At 48.0% G+C, this 13,190-nt stretch overlaps 1 protein-coding gene across 11 annotated transcripts in view; it reads left to right on the top strand.

Annotated features, from left to right (window-relative positions):
- LOC101948589 (mitogen-activated protein kinase kinase kinase 3-like) overlaps nt 1-12,620 on the top strand; it is a 123,969-nt gene extending 111,349 nt beyond the window's left edge. For all 11 annotated transcript variants that reach the window (XM_065582687.1, XM_042859644.2, XM_042859640.2 and 8 more), the window contains 4 exons: nt 108-239; nt 3,088-3,217; nt 3,904-4,081; nt 6,346-12,620. In XM_065582687.1, coding sequence (XP_065438759.1) covers nt 108-239; nt 3,088-3,217; nt 3,904-4,081; nt 6,346-6,574 — 669 coding nt within the window. In that variant the 3' untranslated portion in view covers nt 6,575-12,620. The remainder of the gene's footprint in view (nt 1-107; nt 240-3,087; nt 3,218-3,903; nt 4,082-6,345) is intronic.
- The last annotated feature ends 570 nt before the right edge of the window (nt 12,621-13,190 follow it).

Raw genomic sequence — 13,190 nt, 5'->3', positions numbered from 1 at the left:
CTTCAGAAACCCTCTAGGAGAATAAGCTTGAATGTGGCAGTATTTCTGCAGTGATGTGATGTTCGTAGGTCTGTCTTTTCATCGTGTAACGTTCTGTATCGTTGCAGGAGGTAAATGCCTTAGAATGTGAGATCCAGCTGTTGAAGACCCTTCGCCATGACAGGATAGTCCAGTATTATGGTTGCTTGCGGGACCCGGAAGAGAGGAAGTTGTCTATCTTTGTGGAATACATGCCAGGGGTAAGTGTGACAGCAGCCAACCCATGTGGTTATTTATAGAGATGGACCTGAACCAGAGAGCTGAATCCAAACGCCTCCCAGCTCAGGCAAAGTTTGGATTTGGAGTCAAATTTCGCAGCCTGGCCCTTGTCTACAATGGGCCAAATCAAAATCCTGATTTGAACTTTGCGGAAGGGCCCTATCTGTGTGACACAGCCTGGAATATGAACACGGCCGAATTTGGGATTGGATCCAGATCTGGATCTAATCTCTGTGGCTTGGGCCCATCCCTAGTTATTTATTACAAAGCACTCTGGGAAAGGTTAATTGTAGTACGATCCGCACACAGCTATCACGAGTTATTTATTTATTCTGATATGTGCACGTTGAAAACGCAACGTTACTAATTATCCTGTCCTTGGAGACCAAGTCATCTCGTGGCGATGCTGTTTTCTCATGTCAGGACGTCACCAGGTCATGACTCTGTTCGTGTAGAATGAAATATCTCCAGGGGCAATGCAAAATCAAGAAGTTTTAATGTGCTGCTAGGTGGCGCAGGGGATGTAACTTGCATCTTTTCTTACTACTTTAGCACGTAAGTTAAACCAGCAACGTAAGTTAAACCTGGAGCAGAGCTTCAGCTAGTGTAAACAGAGCAGTGCTGATTTACACTGGCTGAGGATCCGGCCCCCTCAGCCCCACCTGTGTTACTTACACCTTCTTACACATCATCTCTGGATTTGTCCTCTAGACTGTGAGGGAGCAAACCTATGGTTTATTCATAGATTTTTAAGGCCAGAGGGGACCATTCGATTATATAGTCACACATAGCTTTGGTATGTGGCAAACCTGGTAGAAAATCCCCCACCAGATCCACATGAACGACAATTTGAACTAGCCCCCTAGCACGACCCCCCTCTCTCTAACCACAGCCCCGTGAACCCATTTGTTTCTGGAGGCTCTTTCTGATCCCTCAGGCGTGGGACCAAAAGGATAAGCCCAGTGCAGTGTAATCAGTCCCCTCGCTGTTCGTTCTACAACATGCCCATGTCTGTTACCTGCCAGGAAGCCAGCGTTTGTGCCGGGGCTGTTTCCTGTTCCTGGATCGGAATGTTTGTTTTCCTTCCGATAAACGAGCACTCTGGCCAGATAAAGATTGACTTTCACTCTGCGGCAACAGCTTTATTTCACAACATCAGCCCAGGGCTCTGCGTTTTTTGTACTGTTGGTGGAAGAGGCCCAACTCCCAAGCTCTGAAGTGCTGCATCTGGCTGAGATTCTGATTTAATGCAGCTGGCTTGGCAAGGGCTGCCTGGGGTCTAGCTGCTTGTGCGGGACCTTCCGCACCCTGCCTGGCTCTAGCCAGTGTCGATAGCCTGTCCGTTTGTAATTCACCCATTTAAACCATTGTTGGCGTGTCTTCCGCACACACACAACTCGCATCCTCCTTTAAATTAACTGAGGGCGAAAGGGGCTGGTCTATTTGATTCTAGTACAAGATGAGATCCTTAAAAGGGCCCTGCCTCAGTGCATCCTTCATGTCCAGCGCCCACCCCACAGACTGAGATCCAGAGAAGTGGAGGGCTCAAATGCCTAACCAAAGATTTTCCATCAGAGGACATTGACAGAACCCCAGATGATACCCAGCTGTAGGGCGGGAGGGCCCCTGATAGGTTCGTCCCACTGGCACTTCATTGGCCACCCCCTTTAAAATGGGAAGGAGCAAAATAGGAACCCAGGGCTGAGAAAAAGTTCAGGCTACAGGGGGATGAGGTCAGGGACAATAAGAATGTCAGTGGGAGACCGAGCAGAGAACCCAGACAACCCCTGCTGCTCCCCAGTGGATGAAAAGTGCCAGACTGACAGCCCTGGAGACTGTCTATCCACAGAACGGGTCAGGACGAGCTTCGCTCAGACAGGGTGGAATCCTTCCTCAGCATTTGGAGTTCTGTAGTTGGATAGCTCCTTTAGCGTAAATCTTCTCTATGGAACAACCACTCTGGCTGGCTTACCTGGAGAATTGAGCCAGGGAGCTGTAGACCTAAAAGCCTCAGCGCCTGTTGCTTGAGCTAAAGCACCTACTTCATTACCTTCAGCAGTAAAAACTCATGCTTTGAGATCCAGCGTTCCTAGGCTCAGTCCTGGCAGTGATCCAACCAGGGATGTTGTTACACCTGGTTGTCCATATAGGCCTGTGGATGTCAGTAGCTCCAGCTGAGCTTCCCCAGCCCGGGGAAATGTGATGCTAAGAGAAGGTGTCTCTTTGTCCCACTTCAGCGTCTAGGCAATGTGTAGAAGTCTCGGAGTCAGCTCCAAACTAATGGACGTGTTCCTTTCGCTCAAGCGGTGGAGGGGATCATGCTTATATAGACGAATTTCCCACAAACAAGCTGACCAATGATGTGATCCAGCCACAAGAGGGGGATAGAGAACTATGCTGAGTTAACAAGGGTTGTATGTACAATACTGCCCTTCCTCATCTGTCCCATGGGGATATTGGAATTCAGGCATGATCCTTGCTCCATTATGTTTATCAGTGTCTCTGATTTCATATATTCCTCTTTTATATCTCAGTTAGATTCAGTAAAGCTTTTTATAAACCAGAAAATAAACCAGAAAACCTTGAACTCTTTACGCTAAACGGTCTGTTCCACCTTGTATTTAGCTGCCACTCTGAGTACATTTCCCAGACATCAAGAAGAAGAGCTCTGTGTAGCCCAAAAGCTTGTCTCTCTCACCAGCAGAAGTTGGTCCGATACAAGATATTACCTCACCCACCTTGTCTCTCAGAAAACGGTCGCAGAAATATAAAAGCCAACATGACACAATACGCATCATTCACTCCTGTGGTTTGTGTATATGCCAATAGGGTTCCATAAAGGACCAATTGAAAGCATATGGTGCTCTGACCGAGAACGTCACCCGGAAGTACACCAGGCAGATTCTGCAGGGAGTCTTCTACTTACACAGCAATATGATTGTCCACAGGGATATTAAAGGTAAGTAGAATGCACTGTGAGATCACCTTCCTGCTCTGATCTAGCAGTACCTTAAGTAGGATTCTGTGCCTTATGGTCAGAGTGCAGCTCTGGAGGCCAAGACACATGGTTTCTAGCCCTGGCTCTGCCTTGGGTCTGCAGTATGGTCTTGAACAAGTTGCTTAGGCCAGAATTTTCAAAAGTGACCTCTCACTTGGGAGGGGTGTGTGTGCCCCAGATAACGAGTGTCCAATCGGGAATACTCGTTTTGAGAGCCCCCGTTGGCTCCTTTTGCAGTTGAGAGCTCAGCTCCAGGCCTGAGATAATGGACATTCGTGCTGAGTTGCCGTAAATCAGAAGCCACTTTTGGAAGATACTGGCCGTACCTTTTCTGTGACTTAGTTTATCTTCCTGTTTAATTGGGGATTGGTAATTATTTACGGTCTCCCAGGGGTGCTTCGGAGTTGATGCAAGGTGTGTAAAGCGCTTTGGGTGGGATTTTCAGGGAACTAAGAGACAGGCCTCTTTGAAAATTCCAGTTAAAAAAAAAAGAAAAAAAAAGGTCCCTAGCATACTGCCTTCATGTAGCTAAATGTCGTCTTTTCCAACTCTGAAGATGCTGGCCCTTTGCCTGAGCCTTCCCTTGCTGGAGCTGCGTTGGCCCTGGTTGCAATTTTATCTCTTGGGTTTTTGTGCTTGACCCTTAGGTGCCAACATTTTGCGAGATTCTGCTGGAAATGTGAAACTAGGAGATTTTGGTGCCAGCAAACGCATCCAGACCATTTGCATGTCTGGAACGGGAATTAAATCGGTCACCGGAACGCCGTACTGGATGAGCCCAGAGGTGATCAGTGGAGAAGGCTATGGAAGGAAAGCTGACGTGTGGTAAGAAACAAAGTAATCCCAGGGCAAAATCTCCACTGCAGTGGGTCAGCATTGCAATTTTCTAATGTAGCCTGTATCCGTTCATCGCTTCGAGAATTACAGCGGTTAATTTTCCAAGGCCAACCAGTATGACTAGCATTTGCAAGACAGTGTGGGTTAGTGGCTGGAACAGTGTGCTTATAGTTAGAACTGACTACCAAGATTTTCAGTAGTGATTAGTGATTTTTTTGGATGCTCAACTTGAGACACCTTAAAAAGGGTCTGATTTCCAGAGGGTGGGTGCTGAGCACCTACTGAAAGTCAGGCTCCTTTATGGTGTTTCAGGCTGAACACCCGAAAATGGAAGCACCCCAAATCCCTACTTGCTTGTGGAAATTTCCAACGTGGATGCTGATTTTGGGTGCCCCAATTTTTTGGACGTCCAGTTTGGAGATTCCTTGAATCTGCCTTTAAGTAACCCTGAGCACCCTCCCCTCCCTGGGAACTGCAGGAGCTCTGAAAAACTGGCTGTCGAGGTTTGCCGCTGGGATCTCAAAACGGGAGGCATCCAAAATTGGTGGCGACTCTTGAACATTTTGGATACTTGAGCTTTGCCGGATTGGGCCCCGAGGCTGAACAGCTGGAATAATAGTCATCACCCGAATGAACTACAACAATACTGTATGCACAGCACATATTCCCTTGACTCTTCCAACAGCCAGGCTCAGTGGAAACCAGCCATTGTATCTGCTTCGCACTGGGGAGAATGCCTGAGGAGTCGTTGGCAGACAGCCTTGCTGCCACCTGTTCCAGCTGATAGGCGGGAAGCGCAGCTACGTTTTATTCATTCGGATTATGAGCCAAGGTTGCCAAGCTGGCGTAAATGAGGCCGGAGGAAACGCCGCGCTGCTAGGATTCCACCCCAAGGGCTGGGAAGCCGCCCTGCTTTTTCCTGCCTCTGCCCTTTTATTTTATTCAGGCTGCTTCTTCTGGACTCCTCCTTCCCAGAAGCAAATGGGAGATGAAGCCAGACAGGGAGCGAAGCCTTGTTTGGCTGCAGATGTCTTCGGTAGTAAACATAATGTTCAAGGTAGATAGGCTGCTGCCAACGAATATGGGTACAAAATATTCCCAGCGAGTTGGCTCCCTCTTTGGGGATGTCTGCACTGCTATTAAAAACCCGCAGCTGGCCTGTGCCAACTGGCTTGGGCTAACGGGCTGTTTAATTGCGGTGTGAATGTCCGGGCTCAGGGTTGCAGCCTGAGCTCTGCTACAGTGCAGGGTCTAGAGGTCAGGCTGCTAGGTGGGAGGGTCCTAGAGCTTGGGCTGCAACCTGAGCCCAAACATGTACACCGCAATTAAACAGCCCCTTAGCCGAGCCCGAGACGGCTGGCACAGGCCAGCTGTAAGTGTCTAAGTGCAGTGTAGACATACCCTTTCAGGCCTGTATGCTTCCCTTCGTTAAGGGGGGAAATTCACCCCTGTGAAGAGGACCAGCACAAACCTATGTACCAGTTCAGCAAGGCCCTGGGGAACCCCCTGGCAAATGGGACCTTAATTCTGCAGCAAGAAAGGATGGCCCAGTGGTTAGGGTTCTAACCTGGGATTGGAGATGGCTGGGTTCAAGTCTCTGCTCTGCCACAGAGTCTTTGTTTGACCTTGGGCGAGACCCGTAAGGCCTGGTTTTCAACGGTATTTAGGTATCTAAAGCTGCAGGTAGGTGCTTAGCATGGCTTTCAAAGGTGCCTAACTCTCATTTAACCCATTTAGGCGCTTTTGAAAATCCCACTGGGCACCTCTCTGCACGTCCATACATTAGAAAAATCTCACCCTTAGTCTGTCTGGCTCTGACTTTTAAAGGTATTCAGGCATTGCTCCCTCTCAGTGTTGACTTTCAATGAGGCTCAGGCTCCTAAGTCATTTTTGAAAATGGGCCCTAGGCGATGTCTACACTAGAGAGTTTACAGCGGCACAGCTGTACCAATGCAGCTGTAAGATCGCTCGTGTAACCGCTCTATGCCAACAGGAGAGAGCTCTCCCATCGGCACAATGTGCTGGCCCTTTGCACTGGGATGAATTTCACCTAAATAGAGGACTTCCATTTCCAAAGCGATCTGTCTGTGATATCTTTATAGCCCTAAATTTAGGGAATTTCACATCTAGGGAATAGTTTTGGGTGATAGGTTTAGGGGCAGGGAATGAGCCAGGACAATGGCTGGATGAAAGTCTTTTTTTCTAATCCTCTTGGTCTTTCCTTTTTTCTAATCCTCTGTTCTCCATTGCAGGAGCGTGGGCTGCACTGTGGTGGAGATGTTAACAGAAAAGCCACCCTGGGCAGAATTTGAAGCCATGGCGGCCATTTTCAAAATCGCCACCCAGCCGACCAAGCCCCAGCTCCCAGACGGCGTCTCGGACTCCTGCCGCAATTTCCTCAAGCAGATCTTTGTGGAGGAGAAGCGGAGGCCCACAGCAGAGGACCTACTGAGACATTCATTCATGAACTGCAGCCTCTAGTCCCTTGCGGCGGGTTAGGGGAAATGCAGGTGGAAGATAAAAGGAAATGGGGGGTGGGGGGTTTAAAAAACAGACCCACAGACCTTTGCACTCTGAAATGCAGACCTCAGCCTGGGTTGGGATCCTTCACTCCTCATTGCAAGCTAGGGGTCCAGTGTCGGTTTTCCTTTGTAAGCTGCACTTATGACCATCTAACTGTGGAGACGGGTGGCTGTCGCCACGTTTGGGGCTGGAGGGAGTTCGGAATTGGGGATCATCCTTGGAACACATCGGCATCGATGCTAGTGGCAAACTCGCCCGCCCCGTTATTGAGTGGATGTCTGGTAGCGGAGGAGCTGGGAATAGTAACTCACTCGCCTCAGAGGAATGATGTGAACGAACTCTGGTGCTCCCTGCTGGCCGTGAAAGCAGCACTGGCAACATCCCACAAGGAAGCCGTCTCTTCAGCAGAGGAGCAGCAGTGTCTCCGTTTACAGCTTCACAGACACCGAGAGGGATTCAGGCGTGAAGCAAAGGGAAACAAACCCAGGACCAAAGAATGATCGGCATAGGTGTGTCGTTCAGGTCAAAGGGGGAAAGCAATCCTGTTGTGGGGGTGGAGATGAGAGGCAAAGTCCATAGCAACATCTCCAGCTCTTCAGAGGGGAGGATTCAGATTTTGTGCCTTAGGTGGTTACAGTCGAGTGTGAGCCTCATTCAGCACAAGGTATCCAGTCAAGGACGTGACTACAATGCAGCCATGCTGAGTTGGTGTTCTTGTACCTGTAAAATAGTGTAAGTGCAAGGCATTCTTCTTCTCTGGATACAATAAGGTCCCTGTAGGTTATTCACCGCTGAAGCTGGCCACAGGACCTCTGTGTGTTCATTCATTGTTCAGCGGATAAGTGTGTCTATATGATGCTGATGTCAATGGCACCCTCAGCATAGCAAAAGCTCGTTCTTCAGCACCTGATCCTGTTCCCACTGAAACAGTCGCTGCTTGCCCAACCCCTGCCTCCCCCCCCAACTGATCAAGTTGACAAGAGCAAACAGGACAAATGCCCATTTTTGTCAGTCAGGATGGCAGGGACAGGGCTTAAAAAGGGGTCTGTCCTGGCCAAAACAGGACATACGGTCACGCTATCACTCCTTGCCCCATAAGGGAAGTGAGCTGTGCCAGCCCTTCTCCTGGCACAGTTGCCTTCCCCCTCCATGTTGGCTCAGCAGTGTTTAGGGAGTGGAGCCCAGTCTCTGCCCACCTGTGTGGGAGGGGGAGGAGCAGCCCCTCAGCAACACACACACACCCCGCATCCACTGATTTTAATGGGAACAGAACAGGTGAGGGTGTAAGTAACTGTTTTCTCATATCCCTAGCTGTGCCAACCTGTGACCAGTTCCAATGTGCTGCTAACGAAGGGTCCAGCCTGCAGAGCGCCGAGTGCCTTCAGCTCTGTCCCTTGTAGGATCAGGCCCTAGAGCATCAAGTGTAGAAAAGCTGTGCGGGAGGTGGAATTCACCCCAGCACACAGGACTAGCACGAGGGCTGAGCGCCTCAAGGCCTCAAAAGGGAACATTTGTGGGACTTCAGTGATAAATAGACTCTGTGCAGGTGCTGTGTGCAGGGGCATATTTCATCCTGAGGCCAGGTCTAGACTACAGACCTATATTGCCATAACTACATCATACAGGGGTGTGAAAAGTCCATACCCCTGAGCGATGTAGGTATACCGACCTACCCCACCCACATGTACGCAGCGGTAGGTTGATGGGAGAGCTTCTCCCACTAACATAGCTACAAGGTGGATTAACTACGCCAATGGGAGAAGCTCTCCAGTAGTGTCTTCACTAAAGCGCTACAGTGGTGCAGCTGCTTTGGGTTTTATAGAAATGTAATGGGGATCCATACGAAGGACTCTGCTCCTAGAGCCTGATTCTTATCAGGAACAAACTCCAGAGAAGTCAATGAAGTTACACCGGAGTGACACCGGTGTGAGAGAAGAATCCTGCCCATTGAACTGAACAGAGAATATCATTCTGGAGGCTTCTGCAGGAGAAATATAGGCCCTGATTCTACACCACAGAAATCAAGGAGAGTTGTGCTGTTAACTTTAACGGGCATGGGATCAAGCCCATAGTTCTCTATTAAATTCTGTCAGATGGCTCAAAAAGCCTTTATTATTATTATTATTATTATTATTTATTTATATTCCCATACCACTAAGGAGCTCCAGTCATGGGTCAGGGTCCCATTTGCTAGGTGCTTTTATTACTCTGTTATAGTCAGTAGGACTTTCCATAAAGAAAGGGTTTAAAGGATTATTAGGAAAATGTAAAAATGTTTTAAATTATTTTGAATCTGACAATTTCCCCATTCGCTGGCCCGATTTTAAAAAACAAACTGTCCTCAGTCCCTTTTTTAATTAATTGAGAACAAAATCTGACTCCCAGCCAATCCATCTGGATTTGATTCTTGGTCTCTCAAAGGGCCAGTGGGGTAATGTTGACCATAGGCGCTGAGCTATGAGCAATATGATGCCGTGCATGGGTAGGGCTGAATGTGACCTACTTTTAAAGATCTGTTTGCAAGGTTCATGGAACTCCTTCTAGATGCTGTTTCTAAACAAATTCCTCCAGGCTTCCTTTCTACCTGCAAGTCTATTCCAGGACCCAGCGCTTTGACTGGCACTTTGCTTCTGGAGTAACTCAGACATGTGTTGCCCCATATGGCAGGTTGCAGAGTCACAAATTGGTCCCGCCTTAGGGTGACCATATTTCTCAAAGGGAAAACGAGACATTGCCTGGGGCTAGACCCGACCCCCCTCCTCCCCCCCGCAAAAAAAAACCCTCCCCCGGGTGAGGCTAAGGCTGGTGTCACTGCTCGTCCAAGCCCTTCCCCCTCCCAACTCAAGTTGATGAGCAAATGGGACAAATGCCCATTTTTGTCAGTCAGGATGGCTGCGACAGGGCTTTAAAAAGGGTCGGTCCCAGCCAAAACAGGATATATTCTCACCCTATCACTCCTTGCCCTATAAGGGAAGTGAGCTGTGCCAGCCCTTTTCCTGGCACAGTTGCCTTCCCCCTCCATGTTGGCTCAGTAGTGTTTCAGGGAGTGGAGTCAAGTCTCTGCCCACCTGTGTGGGAAGGGGAGGAGCAGCCCCTCAGCAACTCCTCTGCGGGGATGGAAGGAGGCATCTGACACATATGTATGTACCTGCATGGATCAGCTCGACCGAGCCCTATGAGAACGAACCTGGGTGCACATCCAAGAAGGGGATGACAGACCCTCGTTCCACTGCAGGCTGCTGAGAGGCTGCTTAGAAATAGTGAGGGCGAAGGGAGAGCTTTTAAAACATTAAGAAGAACTACCCTGACAGTAGCCAAATTGTGCAGGTGCACCCTGCTTCTACTGAGAGAGATCCCTAGGCTTGGAGGGCAGTTTTCTCTCCTGCCCTCCTTAAATGATTTTGTGTGGGCGAAACATCCTACTGTGATGCCACAGGGCAACCTGGTCATGCCTCTTTGTTTGATGTTTGCAGTCACCAGGCTGTGTCATGAGGTGGTGATGTCCTGCAGCGCAAAAGCTTAGCTAGCGTCCTGGGGCTGGCAGGGGTTCAGATGTAGGAATGCCAGTGGGCTCAATCCTACAGGCCTTGTGCAAACAGAAACTGCCAGTAACTTTCCTAGGAGCGATGTATCAAGGGCCTGATCCTGGATCTCTTATGCAGTGTTACCCTTAAGTTTAGTTCTGCAAGTGGAGAAGTTATCTAACTCTAAATGCAGCTATGGCATGTAAGGCAACACCCACAAGGGGCGAACTCCGCCCCCTGTACAGAGGGAGAGCACAAAGCTCTCTCACCACCTCACTCCATGTAGGGCTTATGTGGTGCATGGCCCTGCACAGGAGTGAATTTCATCAGAGTGCCCCTCCTGAAGCATGCACAGCCCTGGTCATTGGGACCTTCCTCTACCTTCCCTTGTCTGTGTCTGTCTGGTAAATCACTCCTCAGGTGCCTTTGCCCTTATTTTAAATGCCCTTGCAGTGTTTTGCTGTATAAAATAGAATGAGGGAAAGAGAATGTAATATGATTCCATGTATATTTTTTTACATGTAAGGTATTGGAAAGTACATTCACCTAATGTATAGTAGAAGCAGTTTGCTCATATCAAATCTTGCTTTTTTTTTTTTTTTTTTGGAATATTATCAATACTGTATCATGTATATGTATTGTAATTTTTTTCCTTATCTAGGGAAAAGGCTCAAGTGTGATATTGTATATCATCAGACTTTATACTGTAGCCTATAAATCTGTATAATTCCTTCACACCAGGCCAAATATCATTAGCCAGCAAGTTGTATATAAGAGAACAGAGTCTGGAATGTAGAAAGCTGACTCATGGAGGGTAAGATTGAGGCCATAATTGGAACCAGAAGCCTTGTATGATTCAGTCTGCAGAGACGGCTATATTTTTTTTATTCTTGAAAAAAAACAACATTATGAGAGACTATTTAAGCCAATGATTACTGGGTTTTGCTAGAAATAATGTATTTGTTAAGGTCTGAGACTTGAAATTTGTATGCATCACTCTGTCCAGTGCTTGACCATTCCTGCAGTATGGTATGTCCCACCTTGCCCTATATGCACTGGTCCAGTTAGGGTTATTGGATGGGCAGGTCGTGATCACACCGGAGCTGGGAGACTAGGCTTTACTTGAAAAGAGAGCACCATGCAGGGTGGAGTTTGGGAATAGAGGATCGGACTGTCCATGCAAGGACCAGAACTGAGACACTGTAACTACAGCCGTGTTTAAATGTGTTGGGAGCAAATCCTGTTCTCCATTATCCTGCTGTGAATCCAGTCAGATGCTTCATAACTGAGAACTGAATGTGGCCCCTTTACTCTAGCTTCTTTGTTCCATATCTGTCTGCCTCAGTGGATGTATTTTCCAAACCAGCCCCTCTTCAAGGGCTACAATCAGACTTTAGAAACAGCCCTGCACAAAGGCTGGTGCCCCCAGCAGTAGCTCCAGGAGGCAGTGTGACTCAGAGACATGATGCTGAGTCACAATCTCTTCCCCTGCTTCCTCCTTGCTCCCAGCTGGCAGTGATTTCTATGGGCCCACCCCTACAATACTTCTACCCAAGCTGGCATGGCTGCTCTGGCCAGAGAGTAATGGAAGAAGGGGAGTCAAGACTCAGCCCTTTCCCCGCCCACCTGCTCCAGGGAGGGAGTAAGCAGGTGAATCAGGTCACTACATCTTACTGCTGGCAACTCCGATGAAAGAGCGATGGTTTATTCACTGAAAATGACACATCGTGGATTTTTGTAATCCCAGTCAATGCAACAGCGTTCTTCTTCCTTATCCAGTGGGCTAGGCCCTCATCCTGTAAATATAATGACCCCTCCACGTGGGCCATCAGAACTCTTGTTGCCTTCACTGGTAAATGCATGAGTTGCTGTTACCTGAGCTGAAGTAGTAACTCTATTAGCAGCAGTAGTAGACTTTCATGCTCTTTTGTGCACCAGCCAGTAGAGGGTGACAAAGACCCACACTTTCCAAGTGTGGGGTACTCGCTCATGCTACACAGTTCTCAAATCAGCAAAACGGAAACTACACATGTGCTTTATGTTAAGCATATGCTTAGTGCTTTGTTGGATTGGCTCCATGAGTAACTGTACACATGTAAGTAATCCCATTAAATGAGACCACTCATGTGCCTAAAGTTACTCACATGTTTAAGTGTTTGCAGGATTGGGGCTAGCAAATGCTTCAGGAGGCCAAGTTGTGTAATGAAACGCGTTTGCAACTTTCTGCTTTCTCATTAGTCTGATCACAGATGCTATCACTGGTATAGTACTCTTGCCTGGAAACACATAGATACTCACTATAGTATCAGTACAGCAAGTGTTTTAAAATCATTTCTACTTCGGAGGAATTTGTCCGTATGAAACAGAAGCTAATACTGCAGGTTTGGAAAGCAGGACACCTTGTCGAATGTACTTTTGTAAAATGCTGTAAATGCTTTTCCCCCCGCCCCATGCATGAAATTAAATATTTTTTAACTTTGTGGTATTGTGAAACCAATTTTCCTATTTTATTGGGGGGGGGGGGAATAAGAGACGTATGTTCATTATGAGGTGAAATGTTTCATCTTATAAGTGCAGCAGCATTATATTATGCACGCGCGCACACACACACACACACACACACACTATTAATAGAGATGCATGTTCTGCCAGGTATAGTATTTTCACGATTCAGTTTGTCACTTTGTGCTGCTCAGGAATCTGGCCCTAACTGGTTGGATGAGAATTGTCCTAGTGCAGAGGAGTTTAACTGCTAGAAACCAGTGTAAAAACACACACACACACACACGCGCGCCTAGGGATGGTCTCAGGAGCAAGACAAAGCACACTTGAACTGGTTAGATGAGAACTGTCCTAGTACAGAGGAGCTTAACTGCTAGAAACCAGTGTAACCAGCTCCTACAGCAATTGACACCTTCCCTCCCTACTTCTCTTCTCTCTCTCTCTCACACACACACGCACGCGCGTACGTGTTGGCCTAGGGGAGCAAGACAAAGCACACCTGCACTCAGCCAGTGCTCAGTACGTATACACAGCTGTAGCTAGCCAGC

Source organism: Chrysemys picta, chromosome 2 (assembly GCF_011386835.1).
Source record: "Chrysemys picta bellii isolate R12L10 chromosome 2, ASM1138683v2, whole genome shotgun sequence".
NCBI classification, from domain to species: Eukaryota; Metazoa; Chordata; order Testudines; family Emydidae; genus Chrysemys; species Chrysemys picta.
The sequence above is the reverse complement of the archived record's forward strand: the minus strand, read 5'-3'. Positions and strand labels throughout refer to the sequence as shown.